We start from the raw sequence: 20,104 nt of genomic DNA, 5'->3' as shown, positions 1-20,104 counted from the left end.
TCCATAAAACTTTAGGTCAATCACCAGTGTTCTATACAACTGAAGCAAGATTTCTTTGTTCCTGCACTCAAATACTCTGGAAAATGTGAATTACTGATAGCACCTGCACCATAAAAATCAGATGGCATAAGTGTTATCAATTACTTTAAAGTATAAATTAGCCCTTCCCATCTGATATATCCTCCAATACAGGAAGTCCCTTGGTTATGAACGCCTGGTTTACGAACGTCCTGTACTTAAGAGCCGACCTCCGGCTTCTCATTTTAAAAATTATTTTTTAAAATCCAAGTTATGTACGATGTTTCGTCCAAACGAACGGGCAGACTAATTAGTCCATATCTGTTCTGACTTGCACACAAATTCAGCTTACGAACAGCAAAAAAAACGGAACTTGTTTGTAACCTGGGGACTTCTTGTATGTCACTCAGAACAGGTAATTAGAAGAATATAGTACACAATGAAGAATAAACAGTGACCAGCACTACACTGCATTCATGTGTTATTATCATGCCCAATGTCATTAACAGCAAGTACACTGAACTGACTCAGATGAGCCAATTTAGGAATAATCTCAATGGGTATTAAGTTGCATGGTTTTGACACATCTTAATCTGCCTTACTTGAAAGAATAAATGTTAAGGGTTGGAAATTCTTAACATGTTCATTTGCCACACCACTGGGAAAATTTTAAAATAAGCTTATTATATGCAATAAATTCAGAACTTTGATTCTTGTTTTTTATTTTGCAGAAGGGCACAAGCTGCTTTGGGAGATAACTTCATGCCTGTAGAGACATTTTGTTAGAATGGAACTAATCAACCTGTTTTATAATAAGTGGAGTTCTACAAAATCTGTTGTAAATTGTTCTGCCTGTTGATATGTTTAGCTGCATTGTTTTGACTTTTAAGCTAACTTTAATAAAGATATTATTTCCATAATACAGTTATTGTATTTCCTGGCCCCTCTTAGTTGTGTATTAGTAGCAAACTCATTTTTACAGTGCTACATTACTGGTCTGTTGGCTCAGACTCTGGTGTCAAAGAGACATATATTTAAAACTATTTGATAAGTTCATCAGGTCTGCAGCATCTGAAAGTTTACCTTCCATATGTTTGTAAAAAGCTAATCATAATGGCATTGCTGTCATACAGGATATGGGCTAAACAAGGATTGGGAAGGAACTGGAATGACAAGGCAACTAACCTATCTTATTTCAACATTTGGAGGAGCCAGTGTTCAACTCAGGTGGACAAAGTTAAAAATCACACAACACCAGGTTATAGTCCAACAGATTTATTTGAAAGCTAGTGCTTACAAATAAACCTGTTGGACTATAACCTGGTGTAGTGTGATTTTTAACTTTATCATATTTCACTACTAAGCAATTATCCAACCATAAATTACTGATTGTCTATAATGTTCTCAAATTATGGAAGGATGAAGGCAGTAAATAAACTAGGAATAGTTCCCACCACAACTATGCATGTAAGATTCTGTACCTTTTACTGCTTTTTCTTCCATGACCAATTAAGTACAACCTATTCTGACACAATGCAATAGTTCCATTCCCATGCAATCCCCCATTATAAAAAAATCTCATAATATCAGCACTGTTTAACTAGTGGGGCCAGAATTGTGTGGTAGGAAAGTTTATGATCTACAAATAATGGCCTAAATTCTTCAATCGTGTTATAGCCAATTCGCATTTTATAAACACACGTTAAAGCAGAACCAACTGCATTCCACCAAAGAACATAATCTCAATCCCAATTCCTATGTCACACCATGTTGATGTTCTTGCATATCCTGTGAATGAGCATTGGCATTATTGTTGAAGAGTTGTGAATGCTGCTGAATATGGTACAATCATTGGCGAACATCCTCACTTCCAAACTCATGATTGAGGGAAGGTCATTAACAAGGCAACTGAAGATGATGGGCCGAGGACACTCCCATGAGGAACTCCTGCAGACCTGTCCTGGAGATGCCTAATCTCCAACAACTCAACAATTGAGTAGAAGAGTTGGGAAATTATGCTAAACAATTATAACCTTTGAAGGAATTTACTTTGCAGGCTTGTATGGATAGAGTGAGGTTATGTAACTAACTCTATGGGATTGCTCTATCAGGAGCTGGCATTCAAGGTTGAGAGAGATGGTGCAGTGGACTATATTAAGGATTAGGCTATTCCCAAACATGCTCATATGTACTCTGTTGAGATATCATCACATTGATTACAATCTTGAAAGCTCCAACTGTTCCAGAATTCACAGCCCTGTATGGCACAGAATGCCAGATTTCCATTACCGTTTAGATGAAAAAATGCTTCCTGATTTCTGTTCTAACTCCTCATTTCATAATTCATCGCTGAACTTGTTCCCAATTAGAGAAATTAAGTTCCCTCTGAGGAATCATTTAGGGAGATCAAAATAACGTACTTACCAGAAAATGTGTTATTTGTAACTGACCCAAGGCATGGTAGTGCTATGCTAGAAAGATTGATGCCTGACTGCAGGAACCAGAAAAAGATTTTGTCTAAGGCGGGCAATAAGGTGACTAAAATTCTGAAAATAGATGGCTTGAAGATAGAATTATTCATAGAATCCTTTCAGTGTGAAAGCAGGCCATTCAGCCCATTGAGTCTTCCCTGACCCACCAAAGAGCATACCAACCACTACACTATAACACTGCAAATGTCCCTTTTTGAAGGCCTTGGGATAATAACCATTCAAAATAACAATTATATCAACGGATCACTTAGTTAACTGAGTAATCAGGAGATCAAGTGAGCTAAAGAATATCACAAAATTAAATTGAATAGGGCAACTGGGAGAGAAACTGGAGTGTGAAGCGGTCTTGCATTTCCACTTGAAAGAGCTAAATGGAGCCTCAATTTAACATAGTAAATAGGAGCAGGAGTAGGCTGTTCGGCCCTTTGTGCCTGCCATTCAATATAGTCATGCTTGAGCCCACTTTCTTTCCACATCCGTTAATCTCTTTAGCCCTGGAAACCATATCTAACTCCTTGAAAACATTCAATGCTTTGGCCTGAACCATTGCAGAGAATTCTCCAAGCTGGCTGGCTGAAAGGTTGGATTTGTGACCAATCAGCACTCTCTCAGGACTGCACAGATGTGTCAGCCGAGATGCTTCTGTTTAAGTAACGAGTAGAATCTGAAGGTACAACCTTGCTGGCTGAGTGGTGTGTGCCAACCCCGCCAAGGTTGAGAATACTGTAATGGAATTGAAAGGGTTACAGCACAGAGAGAGGCCATAGGGTAACAATGCACGGCTGAGAGGTTGAGTAATGTATTGTGAGGTGGGCTGCCCTGAGTGCCTCAGTGAGGGGATCCTCGATTGTCTTTCGTGTTGTTTAATGCCTGCTTTCTGTGTTTGGACAAAAACCAGTTTTCACAATGAAAGGTGCAAGTTCTGAACTCGAGAGCGCGTCCTCCGTTCCTAAGCAACCGCGGCTGTAACAGAGGAGGTAGTGTGTGTCTCTGAGAGTGAGTCCCAATAGCACCCAGGGTCACGACAGGGCACTGCTCCAGGTAAAGTCATTTCAATCTGTTGACTGTCTGTCTAATAGATTTAATAGACTAACCATGGCGGCTGAGCTTATTGCTCGGTTGGTTTCTTTTCGGGGCGGTAAAGTTGTTCCACTGAAGGACTGGGAAAGTTTCTCGGCGGGAAGAGTCTTTCTGTTCGTTGACTTTGTTGTTCTATGCTTTCGGTTTTGAATATTGACACGATACCGGCAATCAAAAAGAAATTCCACTTGTTAAAAAGCCACTCGTCTAACAAAAAATATGTAAAGGAATTCCACCAAAATTTGGTTTCAGGTTTAGGTTAAAAAACATTCCAGATCCCAGTGCCCTCGGCTAGCTGCGGATACGTTCGATAACATAACCCACTGCGGTGTCTGAAGGAAGCAGCATTGCCGGTGCTTACTCAGAACTCTTCACTCCAAAAGATCATAGAGGTCCATTTTTTGGGGGGTCAGCCCTTTTGACTGCCCAGTGGCTATATCCTATTCCAACTTGCCAACATACAAAAGAGTGAAGAAAGAACCCCTATGGTGTGGAAGCCCATCACGTCCACTCTGATCCTCCAAAGGACATCCCACTTCCCCACCCTGTATTTCACATGGATAATCCATCTATTTTACACATACTTGGGCATTATAGGCAATTTAGCATTTCATATCCACCTAACCTGCACATCTCTGTGACTGTGGGAGGTAGCTAGAACACCCGGAGGAAACCCACGCAGACATGGAAAGAACATGCAAACTCCACACAGACATTGAAAGAACATGCAAACTCCACACAGACAGTTGCCCAAGGGTGGAATCAAACCCAGATCCCTGCTGTTGTGAGGCAGCAATGCTAACTATTGAGCCACTGTGCCACCCAACAGAAGGTAACATAGCCAGTGACGATTAATAAATGTCACTGATAGTGGAGTTAATATGAAGGTTGCAATGGAATGAGGACTGGTATTTACTCAGTTGGTGAGATACAGATGTATTGGTATCCCCACTGGAGTGGTCGCAATGCTCTCCTGTGAGAACCAGGGTTTTTTCTTCATGGAGATGATGATCTAAATGTCAGGCATTCCACTGTCCATCTTTCTACCTTATTATGGGCCATTTTCTCCTCCTGTGACAAAAAAGGAGGGATTCAGTGAGATGGAATTGGATGCAATAGCTGATGTCTTTGCTGGTCCTGATCAGTGAATAGCAGTGTGGTTTCTCAAGTGAGTAAGTAGGCAGCAGAGAGGACACGCAGGGTCAGTAGTTGCTAGTTCTCATATTTTCAGACGAGTGTCTGTGTCTGGTGGTAGATTCAGGTACAACTTTATTTTGGTACAACTCATTACAACTTCAGATTTTCTTAGCAGTATGGTACACACAAAGCTTCGAAATGTCTTAACTTATACACTTTAAACTTAGTGTGTGCACACAACCACCCCCCAGTCCGATTACTATTGGTCAGCGAAACTAAATTATCCCTTTGTAATTTGCTGTCTGGTACAGTATTTTATACAATTCAAGCTTGCCTCGTCCTTCAACCCCCACCCCCAATCCTTCATGATGTTTCCCAGACTCTTATTTCCCTTCTTGAGGCTTTTAACAATGGATACTGTATTCAAGTAATATTTGCCAACTGCACCATGTTAACTGCCAAATAATTCGAACTTGCTGATCACTTCATTACTTTATTCATTTCTCCCAGCAATGATATCAGGGACTACTTTTACTGCCTGAACTGATTTGAAACTTTTCCTTTAATGCTTTTAGTAATCTTTTGAATATATGTGGATCTATAATTAATTTGGAAATTATAGTTATTGATTAAACAACCATCTAGTGGGAGATATTCTTCTTATGCGTACAACATTAATCAAATCTTAAATGTTATTATCTGTGTCTTATGCGTAGCTGCTAATGTTCTATTTGTGAAGACTACATTAATCAAATATTAAATGTTATTATCTAACTTGATTGAGGTTTTTGAAGAAGTAATAAAGAGGATTGATGAGGGGAGAGCAATAGACGTGATCTATGTGGACTTCAATCAGGCGTTCGACAAGGTTCCCCATGGGAGACTGGTTAGCAAGGTCAGATCTCACGGAATACAGGGAGAACTAGCCATTTGGATACAGAACTGGCTCGAAGGTAGAAGACAGAGGGTGGTGGTGGAGAGTTTTCAGACTGGAGGCCTGTGACCAGTGGTGTGCCACAAGGATCGGTGCTGGGTCCACTACTTTTCGTCCTTTTTGTGACCATAGGAGGTGTAGTTAGTAAGTTTACTGATGACACCGAAATTGGAGGTGTCGTGGACAGCGAAGAAGTTTACCTCAGAGCACAACTGGATCTTGATCAAATGGGCTGAGGATGGAATTTAATTTAGATAAATGCGAGGTGTTGCATTTTGGAAAAGCAAATCGGAGCAGGACTTAGACACTTAATGGTAAGGTCCGAGGAAGTATTGCTGAACAAAGAGACCTTGGAGTGCAGGTTCATACCTCCTTGAAAGTAGAGTCACAGCTAGATAGGATAGTGAAGAAGGCATTTGGAATGCTTTCCTTTATTAGTCAGTGCATTGGGCATAGGAGTTGGCTGGTTATGCTGCGGCTGTACAGGACATTGGTTAGGCCACTTTTGGAATATTGGTTTCCTTCCTAATGGAAGGGTGTTGTGAAATTTGAAAGGGTTCAGAAAAGATTTACAAGGGTGTTGCCAAGGTTGGAGGATCTGAGCTTTAGGGAGAGGCTGAATAGGCTGGGGCTGTTTTCCCAGGAGTGTGGGAGACCTTATTGAGGTTTATAAAATTATGAGGGGCACAGATAGGATAAATAGACAAAGTCTTTTCCCTGGGTGGGGGAGTCTAGAACTAGAGGGCACAGGTTTAGGATAACAGGGGAAAGGTATAAAAGAGACCTACGGAGTAATTTTTTCATGCAGAGGGTGGTGCCTGTATGGAACGAGCTGCCAGAGGAAGTGGTGGTGGCTGGTACAATTATAACATTTAAAAGGCATCTGGATGGGTATATGAATAGGAAGGGTTTGGAGGGATATGGGCCAGGTGCTGGCAGATGGGACTGGATTGGGTTGGGATATTTGGTCGGCGTGGACGGGTTGGACCGAAGGGTCTGTTTCCATGCTGTACATCTCTATGACTCTATGGCGGATGTTGTTTTTAGATAGTGATGGAAAAGGATAGACCAGATCTAATAGTTAAAGTTCTAAATCAAAGGAAGGCCAATTTTGATGGTATTAGGCAAGAACTTTCAAAAGTTGATTGGGGGCAGATGTTCGCAGGTAAAGGGACGGCTGGAAAATGGGAAGTCTTCAGATATGAGATAACGAGAATCCAGAGAAAGTATATTCCTGTTAGGGTGAAAGGAAAGGCTGGGAGGTATAGGGAATGCTGGATGACTAAAGAAATTGAGGGTTTGGTTAAGCAAAAGAAAGAAGCATATGTAAGGTAAGGACAATAGAGGTCGAGTGAATCCTTAGAAGAGTATAAAGGCAGTAGGAGTATACTTAAGAGGGAATTCAAGAGGGCAAAAAGTGGACATGAGATAGCTTTGGCAAATAGGGTTAAGGAGAATCCAGAAGGAATTTACAAATACATTAAGGACAAAAGTGTAACTAGGGAGAGAATAGGGGCTATGGATTATTGGTGCTGGAAGAGCACAGCAGTTCAGGCAGCATCTGAGGAGTAGTAAAATCTTTTGCTGGAAACCAGATTCTGGATTAGTGGTGCTGGAAGAGCACAGCAGTTTAGGCAGCATCCGAGGAGCAGTAAAATCATTGTTTTTACCTAGAGAATAGGGGCTGTCAAAGATCAAAAACACAGCTTATGTGTGGAGCCGCCGGAGATGGGAGGGATACTAAACGAGTATTTTACAGCAGTATTTATTGTGGAGAAGGACATAGATAATATAGAATGTGGAGAAATAGATGGTGACATCTTGAAAAATGTCCATATTACAGAGGAGGAGATGCTAGATGTCTGAAAATGCATCAAGGTGGATAAATCCCCAGGACCTGATCAGGTATACCCTTCTGTGGGAAGCTACAGAAGTGATTGCTGGGCCCCTTGCTGAGAAATTTGAATTATCAAATAGCCACAGGTGAGGTGCTGGAAGACTGGAGATTGGCTAACATGGTGCCACTATTTTTAAAAACTGGTAAGGAAAAGCCAAGGAACTATAGACCAGTGAGTCTGACCTCACTGGTGGGCAAGTTGTTGGAGGGAATCCTGAGGGATAGGATTTACATGTATTTGGAAAGGCAAGGACTGATTAGGGATAGTCAACATGGCTTTATGTGTGGAGAATCATGTCTCAATAACTTGATTGAGTTTCTTGAAGATGTAACAAAGAGAATTGATGAGGGCAGAGTGGTGGACATGATCTATATGGACTTCAGTAAGTCTTTCGACAAAGTTCTTCTTGGTAGACTGGTTAGCAAGTTCAGATCTCATGGAATACAGGGAGAACTAGCCATTTGGATACAGAACTGGCACGAAGGAAGAAGACAGAGGGTGGAGTTGGAAGGTTGCTTTTCATACTGGAGGGCTGTGACCATTGTGTGCCACAAGGATTGGTGCTGGGTCCACTGTTTTTTTGTCATTTATATAAATGATTTGGATGTGAACATAGGAGGTATAGTTAGTAAGTTTGCTGATGATGCCAAAATTGGAGGTGTCGTGGACAGCGAAGAAAGTTACCTCAGAGTACAATGGGATCTTGATCAGATGGGCCAATGGGCTGAGGAGTGGCAGATGAAGTTTAATTTAGATAAATGTGAGTTGCTGCATTTTGGAAACGCAAACCAGGACAGGACTTGTACATTTAATAGTAAGGTCCTAGGGAGTATTGGTAAACAAAAAGACCTTGGAGTGCAGGTTCATAGTACCTTGAAAGTGGAGTCGCAGGTAGATAGGATAGTGAAGAAGGCAATTGTTATGCTTTCCTTTATTGGTCAGTGCATTGAGTATAGGAGTTGGGAGGTCATTGTTGCAGCTGTACAGGACATTGGCTAGACTACTGTTGGAATAATATGTACGATGCTGGTCTCCCTCCTATAGGAAGGATGTTGTGAAACTTGAAAAGGTTCAGAAAAGATTTACAAGGATATTGCCAGGGTTGGAGGGCTTGACCTATAGGGAGAGGTTGAATAGGCTGGACCTGTTTTCCCTGGAGCATAAGAGGCTGAGGGGTGACCTTTTACAGTTTGATAAAATCATGAGGGGCATAAATAGAATAAATAGACAAAGCCTCTTCCCTGAGATGGGGGGAGTCAGAACTAGAGTGCACAGGTTTAGGGTGAGAGGGAAAAGATATAAAAGGGACCTAAGGGGCAACGTTTTCACGCTGAGGGTAATGCATGTATGAAATGAGCAGCCAGATGAAGTGATGGAGGTTGGTACAATTACAACATTTAAAAGGCATCTGGGATGGGTATATGTGGGCCAAATGCTGGCAAATCAGATTAAATTAATTTGGGATATCTGGTCGGCATTGATGAGTTGGACTTAAGAGTCTCTTTCTGTGTTGTACATCTGTATGACTCTTATCCTGGTGGCAGAGAAGATCACTGACTTTCCTGCACTGCTGGGCATCCTTTTGGATAATGAAAACCACACTGACCCTTACATAGTCATACTTCACATAAACAGACCCTTCAATCCAACCAGTCTGTGCTGACCATAATCCCAAACTAAACTAGCCCCACCTCCCTGCGTTGGCCCATATCCCTCCAAACATTTCTTATTCAAGCACTTACCTAAATGTCTTTTGACTGTTGTAACTGTACCCGCATCTATCACTTCCTCTGGAAGTTAATTCCACACATGAACTCTGTGAAAATAATTGCCCCTCAAGACTTTTTTAAATCTCTCTCCTCTCACCTTAAAAATAGCCCCCTAGTCTTGAAATCCCACACCATGGGAAAGAAACACCTGCCATTCATCTTATCTATACCCCTCATGATTTTATAAACCTCTATAAAATCACTTCTCAACCTCCTATAATCCAATGAAAAAAGTTCCAGCCTATCCAGCCTCTCCTAACTCCAACCCTCCATTCCCGGCAACATGCCAGTAAATCTTTTCTGAAACCTATCCACCGTAATAATATCCTTGTGGCAACCTCGGCACTAGTTGATAGAATCTGGTATTGTATTTCCTTTGCTGGTCTTCCGGGAAGGGGACATCACTCCTCTGCATGACCCTGTCCACAAGAACCTCCACGTCCCTGTCGAAGAATTGTGGCACCAGTTTCTCTTTGTCCAACAAATCTCCATTAGACTGGAACTGAACAAGGCAGCTTTGGAATGTTAGTGTTATCCTTGTGCACAATGGCTTTCCATGTATGGTGTGGGTGCCAAAGATGCCAGTCTATACCAGAATATAGAGATTAGCAAGCTCCTCTAGGTAAGGCAAGTGGTAGAATCATCAGACGACAGGGGTAAAATGGTAGCTAATGAGGTGAGTTTAGGATTACAGCAAGACGCTTTGCTAGATCTCATGAAGAGAATACCTCCACGAAACTTGACATAATTGACACTCAGGGTCGAGAGTGTGGTACTGGAAAAGTACAGCAGGTCAGGCAGCATCTGAGGAGCAGAAGAATTGATGTTTTGGGGATTAAGATTCCTGATGAAGGGTTTATACCCAAAACGTTGATTCTGCTGCTCCTCAGATGCTGCCTGACCTGCTGTGTTTTTCCAGCGCCACACTCTCCACTCTGATCTCCAAGATCTGCATCCTCACTTTCTCATAATTGACACTCAGCCAAAATATTGTAAGATTCAGTCCAGTGAATTTCAAACAATATGCAAAATTGAGGATCGTGAAATCAAGCATTTAACTATCAACATCAATGCTACCAGTAACTTCTACAGTAATAGCTGTAATATTCAACAATTTGTTCTTCACAATCAATTCAGAAATTGATCCATAAGACCATAAGACATAGGAGCAGAAATTAAGCCATTCAGTCCATCAAGTCTGTTCTATCATTCAATCATGGATGATAACATTTTTCAACCCCATTCTCCCGCATTCTCCCTGTAACCAGGCAAAAGTGAGGACTGAAGATGCTGGAAACCAGAGTCTAGATTAGCGTGGTGCTGGAAAAGCGCAGCAGGTCAGGCAGCATCCAAGGAGCAGAAAAATCGACATTTCGGGCAAAAGTCCTTCATCAAGAATAGAGGCAGGAAGCCTCCAGGGTGAGAGATAAATGGGGGGGGGCACTGGGAAGAAGGTAGCAAAGAGTACAATAGGTGAATGGGGGTGGAGATGGAGGTGATAGGTCAGAGAGGAGGCCTGGTGAAGGTAGCAAAGAGTACAAGAAGGGAGGGTGGAACGGATTGGTTGGAAGGGAGATTGGCAGGTAGGACAGGTCATGAGGACGGTGCTGAGCTGGAAGTTTTGAACTGGGGTAAGGTGGGGGAGGAGAAATGAGGAAACTGGTGAAGTCCACATTGATGGCCTGGGGTTGAAGTGTTCCGAGGTGGAAGATGAGACGTTCTTCCTTCAGGCATCAGGTGGTGAGGAGCCCCAGGGCCTGCATGTCCTCGGCAGAGTGGGAGGGGGAATTGAAATATTGGGCCACAGGGCAGTGGGGTTGATAGGTGCAGGTGTCCCAGAGACATTCCTAAAGCGCTCTACGAGGAGGCGTCCAATCTCCCCAGTGTAGAGGAGACCACATCAGCAGCAACAGATACAATAAATGACATTGGTGGATGTGCAGGTAAAACTTTGATGGATGTGGAAGGCTCCTTTGTGGCCTTGGGTGTAGGTGAGGGAGGAGGTGTGGGCGCAAGTTTTGCAATTCCTACAGTGGCAGGGGAAGGTGCCAGGGCAGGAGGATGGATTGTTGGGGGGCGTGGACCTGGTCCCTGTAACCGTTGATCCCCTTGATATTCAAGAACCTATCCATCTCGGTCATAAATATACTCAATGACCTGGCCTCCACTGCCTTCTGTGGTAATGGATTCCATAGATTCACCACTCTCTGGCTGAAGAAGTTTCTCCTTATCTCTGTTCTAAAAGAGTCTTCCCTTTACTCTAAGGCTGTGCCCTTGGGTCCTAGTCTCTCCTTCCAATGGAAACATCTTCACAACATCTACTCTGTCTGAACCATTCAGCATTCTGTAAGTTTCAATTAGATCCGCCATCTTCTTTCTAAATTCCATTGAGTTATAGACCCAGAGTCCTGAAGCATTTCTCAAATGTTAAGCTTTTCGTTCCTGGGACTGTTCTCGTGAACCTCCTGTGAACACGCTCCGAGGCCATTACATCCTTCCTGATATATGGGGGCCAGAACAGCACACAATATTCTAAAGGTGGTCTGACGAGACGCTCATAATACCTCAGAAGCACGTCCCTGCTTTTATATTCCAGTCCTCTCAAAATAAATGCCATCATTGCATTTACCTTACAAACTACTGAATCAACCCGATAGTTTACCTTGAGAGTATTCTGGACTAGAACTCCCAAGTTGCTTTGCACTTCAGACTTCTGAATTTTCTCCACATTTAGAAAATAGTCCATGCCTCTATTCCTCCTATCAAAGTGCATGACTTCACACTTTCCCACGTTGTACTCCATCTGCCACTTCTTTGCCCACTCTCCTAACCTGTCCAAATCTTCTGCAGTCTCCCTGCCCCCTCAATGCTACCTGTCCCTCTACCTATCTTTGTATCATCTTAAAACTTAGCCAGATTGCCTCTGTTCCTTCTTCTAGATCATTAATGTATAAAGTGAAAAGTTGTCCCAACACTAAGTCTTGCGGAACACCACTTGTCACCAGCTCCCATCCTGAGAAGTACCCTTTTATCTCCACTCTTTGCCTTCTGTCAGACAGCCAGGCTTCTATCCATGCTAGCACCTTGCCTCTGACACCATGGGCCCCTATCTTAAAGAGTAGCCTCCTGAGTGACCTTGTCAAAGGCCTTCTTGAAGTCCAGGTAGATAACATCCATTGGCTCTCCTTGGTCTAACATGCTCATTACTTCTTCAAATAATTCTAGCAGATTTGTCAAGCATGACATCTTGATAAAACCATGCTGATCTTGCCCTATTTTACCATATACTTCCAAGTATTCAGAAATCTCATCCTTCACAATGGATTCCAGGATCATACTCACAGCCGAGGTTATGCTAATCAGTTTGTAATTTTCCATCTTTTGCCTTACTCCCTTTTTCAACAGGGATGTCATGTTAGTGATTTTCAGTCCTCTGGGACCCTTCCTGATTCGTGATTCTTGAAAGATCACCACTAACACCTTCACTATCTCTTCAGCTATCTCCCTTAGAGCCCTGGGATGTAGTCCATCTCGTTCAGGTGATTTATCCACCTTCAGGCCATTCAGGTTTTCGTGCACCTTCTCCTTGGTGACAGCTCAACTCTGCTCCCTCACTGTCTTGAATTTTTGGGATATTACTCATGTCTTCTACTGTGAAGACTGATGTGAAGTAATTATTCAGTTCCTCAGCTATTTCCTTTTTCTCCACAACTATCTCTCCAGCGTCATTTTCCATCATCCTAATATCCACTTTTGCCTCTCTTATGCCCTTTATATATCTAAAGAAACTCTTACAGTCTTCTTTTGTATTACTGGCTAGATTATCCTCATATTTAATCTTCTCCCTCCTTATTTTTTTTGTTGTTGGTCTTTGTAAGCTTCCCAATCCTCTGGTTTCTCACTGCCCTTTGTCACATTATATGCTTTCTCTTTTGCTTTCATGCTATCCCTGACTTTCCTAGTCAGGCACGGTTGCCTCATCCTCCCTATACCATGCTTGTTTTTACCTCATTATAAATCTCTGCTGTGTCTCCCAGAAACTCCTGCCTTTGCTGTTCCATTGTCTTTCCTGTTAGGCTCCCCTTCCAGTCACTTCTACCTAGCTTCTCCCTCATGCTTCTGTAGTTGCCTTTATTCAGCTGTAATACTGTTACCTCTGGTTCTATCTTCTCCCTGTCAAATTGCACAGCAAATCATATTATGATCACTGCCTCCTAAGGGCTCCTACACCTTAAACTCCCTTATCAAGTCTGCCTCATTACACAACACTAAACCCAGTATTGCCCTGTTCCCTCGTAAGCTCCACCACAAGCTGCTCCAAAAAGCCATCTCATAGACATTCCTTTTCCTGCAATCCATGACCAACCTGATATTCCCAGTCCCCCTGCATATTGAAATCTCCCATGATCTCTATAGCTTTGCCTTTCCTACACATCTTTTCTATCTTCTGGTGTATCTTGTGCCCCAGCTCCTGACTACTGTTTGGAGGCCTGCACATGACTCCAACTATGGTTCTTTTACCTTTGTGGTTCTTCAGTTCTACCCGCACAGATTCTACACCATCTGACCTTATTTTCTTTCTTCCTATTGATTTAATTCCATTTCTTACTGATAAGGCAACCCCCGCCCTCTGCCCACCTGTCTGCCTTTTCGATAGGATGTATATCCTTGAATATTCAGCTCCCAATCCTGATCCCCTAGCAGCCACATCTCTGTGATTTCCATCACATCATTCCTGCCAGTTTTGATCGGCACCACCATTTACCTAACTCCTTTCATTTTATTCTTTTGGGACTCACCTCTTAATTTTAAGCTGTGTGTATGTGTGTTGCATTAGTAATTCCTCTCACATTTAGTAATTGATAAACTCATTCTGTTACTTTAAGAAAACCTGGTTAAATTGGCTGGATTTAAAACACAAGTACTTTTGGGCCTGACAGAAAGGTATCCACAAGGGAAGGGATCCTTTCCACATTAACTTTGTTGCCACTAACCAAGGATTCAGAATGGGAACCAGGTTCAGCCTCCTTAATTCGGAAGCTTAACAGTTTGTGGTGTCTTACTCTCAAACTGTAACAAATTGTGGGACCTTGTCTGGGGTCTGGTCATAATCAGATTCACAATTAACAGTTCCTGTTGTATCTTCTTGCCAACCATAAATTGTTGGTTCCTTTCCAAAATTTGTTTCCTTGCATTTCAGTCCTGATGTCCACAGGATAGAAAGCTTCAACTTCATGTCTCTTTTTAGCCATGTTTAAACTTTACACTATCAAACATTTACTGTAGATGTTAACTGTTCACACATTCAGAGGGATCCCCTGCAAATATTGTCATACTTTTAGCAATCTGTCCACCCTCACTTCCCAAAGGAAAACAGAGCAACAAATATGGAACATGTAGTTTATTGGCATTTAGCCACTGGAATAACCTGTTAATTACGTGATGTATATAAAAATGATGGACATGAAAATCCAATGCCACGATCCTTCAATCTGTCGAGACAAACCACAAAGGACATGACCCGCTTCGTAGCTTCTGAGGGAAGGCTCCAGTCAACATCGGTTCTGCAAATTGATTGGGTGAGGTGACTTTTTTAAATTTCTCCTTTTCCCCAAGAAGCATGGCGACCATCCGAGAAACCCTGAAAAATGTGGATGAGACCCTGTGTGAAGATGCACTCTGCCCACACCCGCTGTGCTGGGAGACCCTGAGGCGCCTGCAGCGTGGGCTTCCTCGCAAGAGACTAGAGTCCATTCACAAAGTCCCTCCGGAAATTGAAGGTGAATGTTGTGATGGATTGTGATTGGTTGGGATGAATCCTCGGGAGGAATCAAGTGATACACTTTTGGCGCCAACTGGGTCATTTGGCTTTGATACCTACTTGAATCGAATTAACCTCAATAGAGATAGAGCATGATGCTGAGGGTGGGGTGTTTGTTACTAAATGACAATATGATAGAATTGACTGAACAATTAATAAGAGCAAAGTGAAAATGACAGGAAGTGGAGTGGATAAAAAATATTCTTTATATACTATATTCCGATGCTTCAATGCATTTTCAAATTCTTGAATTACATCCTTAGTAAGGCACACCCCCCTAGCATTCTACAGTTTCCAGCTCCTCAGTACACCATAGCTGAATACCCTCAGACTGCAACCTTTCCATATTGGCCATCTGCAGTCGATGACAAGCTTTAAAATATCCCTCAATGCACAGTCCTAGATCTTGGGATGTGCCAGTCCACAACACTTGGTCAAGGACAGCTACTTGAATTGGAAAACCAACAAGTTTCAGGCAGACCAATGTGAGATTGAGACCCATAAAGAAATACAGGGAAAGGTGGTATTTCTTTATGGGTCTCAATCTCACATTTTGTCTGATTGGTTTCGAGCAAAGTACTTCAGGGTGTTAAAGCAGCAGATTAGAAAATAACCAAAGAGATGGTGTGGAGTTTTCTATTTAACCAGAGGCTTACTGTGATTGTAAACTCCCTGAAAGGATGGGTAAAAACAAATCCAATAGTTAAGCAAATACTTGAAAAAGAAAATTGACAGGCCACAATGAAAGATCAATAGGACAACTCTTCCAAAGAGACAGTACTGGCTACTGGGCCGAATGGAGTCCTAGGATGTAGGTAAATGGAAGTCGGAGAACAGACTGACCCTTTGTTAATGATTGCTTACTTTTCATTTTGCAGATGAGTTGCCATCACTGAGTTTACTGGCGCTCCCCCAGTGGAGTGCGGATCGGATGTTTGGTGCATTGGATCTACCCATAACATCAGCAACAACCAGTGTCACTTCTCAGTCTCATGAAGCAGCCAGACCTGGTAGCCCACAGACTATGATGGGATACAACTTAGAAGACAGGTGGGGACAAAAGAAGTCTGGGAGAAACGTCACCAGCCACAGAGGGGGCTGAATTAGAATAAAGAATCAGATGAGAGATTTGTATAACTTTTGAAATTTAAAGAGACAGTGTTACAACACGGGGTAAACCCCTGTGCTAATTTAAACTAACCAACAACTATTTACAATTCCTTTCTCTTAAACTTATCTTTTACTTCCCACTCTACAATACTAGTCTGATTAAAAAAATCCCAATTTAAGATTTACAAAAAAAAATCATGTTCCAAACCCAGTCAGCTTTGCCAATTCTCCTTTGTAGATTTTTCTCGGTAGATTTTCTCTAGGTCGGTTTTGATGTTCTCCTGCACAAACGTAGAGACAGGTACCTTTCAGAAAGCTGTTCTGCTGGCCATCTGTACTTGGTGATGGCTTAGCAGTTCTCCCTCTAACTGTTCAAAATATCTGGTTTTATACCCCAAAACATTGAATCATTTCATTGGTTTTATTATTATCAAAATACTAAATTCAAATTTGATAGGATTTTGGTATCTTGGGGCATAATTTAAACTGATTGACCGAATTTAAGTTTGTTTTTTTGTTTCATGGCAATGCAACTCCAGCTATTTGTTTCCCAAATGTCATATTCTAATGCTCTTAAAGGTAAAGTACGCCACTACACCTTCATGACAATGGAAAAATATCAAAGAAAATTGTCAAACCTCAAATGTGTATGTCCCACACCTCAATTCACTGCACTGGGGTCATGCATATCAATAAGCAATATTAGTTCTTGCAAACCTGCACGCTCTCACATATACAACCTCACACATGTACAGCAACTCACAAGTACAGTCTCACACAAAAGCATCATTGCACTGTTTCACACATCAGAGTCTCATCCAATAATCAGTGTCCCATTTTTACAGTCTCTCACACACAGACACACAGTCTCATACTTATCCAGTTGGAGTTGTTTATCTGTTCGCCGAGCCAGTGTATTTTTTTGCAAACATTTCATCTTCCTATTGGGTGTAATCTTCAATACGGTGTAGCCTCCGGTTGAAGCACTGTTGTTGTGATCTGCCCAGACTTTATATAGTTCTATCTGCCATGACCAGTGGGTCTATTTCTGATTTTGCACTGTAGTGCTTTGTTGATGGGGTCTATTTCAACATGTTTGTTTATAGCACCAGTCGATAAATACCAGGCCTCCAGGAATTCCTGAGCTTGTCTTTCTTTTGCCTGTCCCTGTATTAAACATTGTCCCAGTTGAATTGGTGTCTGCCATTGTCACTGTGTATTAACATGTGTCATGTTGTTTTGTTGCAAGCTGATGCTCATTTATTCTGCTGGTGAGTTTCCTGCCAATTTCCCCTTTGTACTGTTTCTCTCGGTTGCTGCATGGTATTTCTAGACAAATCGACAACACAGACCACCAATGAAACTATCGGTAAAGATAATAGCCGGAACCTACTGGACCCATGACTGATCACACACTTTGTATTTAATTATCAGGTGCACAAACAAATTAATGGGACACCCATCTCTGGGCTCATCCAACTCAGGGCTCATTGCTGAAGCAGTAATGCAAAGACGAGAAAGCACAGCCCAAACGATGGATCAGATACGTGGACAATACCTTTGTTATCATTAAACGGTCCAAGTTAGAAAGCACACACCATCTTATTAATAGCATATTCACTGGGATCAAGTTCACCAGAAAAGAAGAGAATGACAACCGACTCCCATTCTGGTAAAACAAATGAACAGCAGTGAATTCCTTTCCAGAGTTTAAAGAAAGTTTACACATACAGACCAGATTCTTAATTCCTGAAGAAGGGCTGATGCCCGAAACGTCAATTCTCCTGTTCCTTGGATGCTGCCTGACCTGCTGCGCTTTTCCAGCAACACATTTTCAGCTCAGATTCTTAATTACAACAGTAACCAACCCAACATCCACAAACTGAGCTGTGTCAAGACTCTATTTAAATGAGCTCTAATACACTGCAAAACTCCAGAGCTCCACAAAGAAGAAGAGGAACACTTACACAAAGTCTTTGCTAATAATGGGTACCTAGCAACTGCCAATGCCTAGCAAACAAACAACACCAAGAAAACACTGTGCACGCCAACACACTGACCACCCTACCCTGTATTAGAAATATCTCCAAACTGATTACAAGACTCCTACATCCTCTGGGTCTAATGACAGCACACGAACTCACAGCCACACTTCGCCAGTTACTATCCAAGACAAACACACAACATGCAGGACAAATATGATATACAAAATACCATGCAGCAACTGCAATTACAAAGGACAAACGGGCAGGAAACTGACCACCAGCTTGCAACAAAATAACATGACCAGTTCTCCCTCATGTCAATACACACTGACAATGAAGGACACCAGTTCAACTGGGATAACATTACGATACTGGGACAGACAAAATAAAATCAAGCTTGAATTCCTGGAGGCCTGGTATTCTTCCACTGGTACTATAAACAAACATGTTGAAATAGATCCCATCTACAGGCCGCGACAATGCAAAACCGGAAATAGAAGCACCCGCCATGACAAACAGAATCATATAGATTCTGGGCAGATCACAACAACAGTGCTTCAACCAGAGTCTACACAGCACCGAGGGTGTCATCAGTCGCGAGATGAAATGTTTGCAAAAAATCAACTGGCTCAGCGAACCAACCAACAACTCTAACCACAGTCCGAGCTACACAAAATCCTTATCCATATGATCACAGTCACAGACATTCTCCTTGGAATAGATACAGAGAGGTAGGCTAATGCTCTGTAGTCATGGCATGAGATTGAATCTCATGATTGGAGATGGTGAAATTTGAACTCAATAAAAATCTGGAATTAAAATGAGTTTAATAATGAACATGAATCCATTATCGTTTGTCATAAAACCTCTCTGGTTCACTAATGCCCTTTAGGAAGGGCTTCGGCCCCCTTACCTGCTCTGGCCTACATGTGACTTCAGACCCACAAGATGTGGTTGACTCTTAACTGCCCTCTGAAATGGTCTACCATTTGTAATGATTGCTAGAAAGTCTCAAGACATTTGACACTATCCAGGACAAAGCAGCACATTTGAGTAACAATGTCAACTTTCACTCCCTTCACCATCCAGGCGCAGTAGCAGCAGTGTGTACTATCTGCAAGATGTACTGCAGGAATTCACCAAGGCTCCTTCATCAGCACTTTCCAAACCTGTGAACTCTATCACGAAAAGGAGAAAGGCAGGAGATATATGGGAATACTACCATCAGGAAGACCCCTAGCCACATACCATTCTGGCTCGGACCTACATTTACTATTCATTGTCACTGGTTCAAAATTATGGAACGCCTTTCCCAATAGCACTGTGTACCACACAAACTGTTCCTCAACATCACCTTCTTAAGGGCAGTGAGGGATGGACAATGAACGTAGTCCCATTAATAATTTTTTTTTAATGAGTCATACAGAATGATTACAGTGATAAACAAGCCCATTCATCCTTGTGATCGCACCAACTCTTCAAATGAACACTTCACCCAGTGTCATTGCCTAGCTTTCTCCCCGAAACTCCCTCACATTGCTCCTTTGAGGATAATAGTCTAATTCCCTTTCAAACACTTCAGTTGAACCTGCTTCCACCAATCCTGAATTGTAGACCTTAACCACTCACTGAGTGAAAAGGTTTCTCATGTCAACTTTGCCAATTACTTTAAATCAGTGCCCTGTCATTCTTTACCTTTTCACAAGTGGAAACAGTTTCTCCTTGTCTATTCTGTCAAGACCCCTCATTACTTTCAATACCTTGGACAAAATCCCTCTTTTCCAAAAAAAAAGTTCCGATTTCTCCAATCTACTTTTGTAACTATTGATTCTTAACCCTGGAACCATTCTTGTTAATCTT

General features: G+C 42.0%; 2 protein-coding genes across 3 annotated transcripts in view; both read left to right on the top strand.

The window, feature by feature from the left end:
- LOC140469418 (uncharacterized) overlaps positions 1-861 on the top strand; it is a 72,145-nt gene extending 71,284 nt beyond the window's left edge. Inside the window, exon 13 of the mRNA XM_072565920.1 lies at positions 750-861. Coding sequence (XP_072422021.1) covers positions 750-776 — 27 coding nt within the window. The 3' untranslated portion in view covers positions 777-861. The remainder of the gene's footprint in view (positions 1-749) is intronic.
- A 2,404-nt stretch (positions 862-3,265) lies between these two features.
- The window catches only part of LOC140469661 (uncharacterized), a 57,499-nt gene continuing 40,660 nt past the window's right edge, over positions 3,266-20,104 (top strand). Inside the window, exons 1-3 of one of the 2 annotated variants that reach the window (XM_072566381.1) lie at positions 3,266-3,551; positions 14,948-15,108; positions 16,028-16,199. In XM_072566381.1, the coding sequence (XP_072422482.1) occupies positions 14,949-15,108; positions 16,028-16,199 (332 nt within the window). In that variant the 5' untranslated portion in view covers positions 3,266-3,551; position 14,948. Of the gene's footprint in view, positions 3,552-14,944; positions 15,109-16,027; positions 16,200-20,104 lie in introns of both variants that reach the window. The other variant, XM_072566380.1, reaches the window with a different exon arrangement.

The sequence above is a fragment of the Chiloscyllium punctatum genome, chromosome 49, assembly GCF_047496795.1.
Source record: "Chiloscyllium punctatum isolate Juve2018m chromosome 49, sChiPun1.3, whole genome shotgun sequence".
NCBI lineage: Eukaryota > Metazoa > Chordata > Chondrichthyes > Orectolobiformes > Hemiscylliidae > Chiloscyllium > Chiloscyllium punctatum.
The sequence above is the reverse complement of the archived record's forward strand: the minus strand, read 5'-3'. Positions and strand labels throughout refer to the sequence as shown.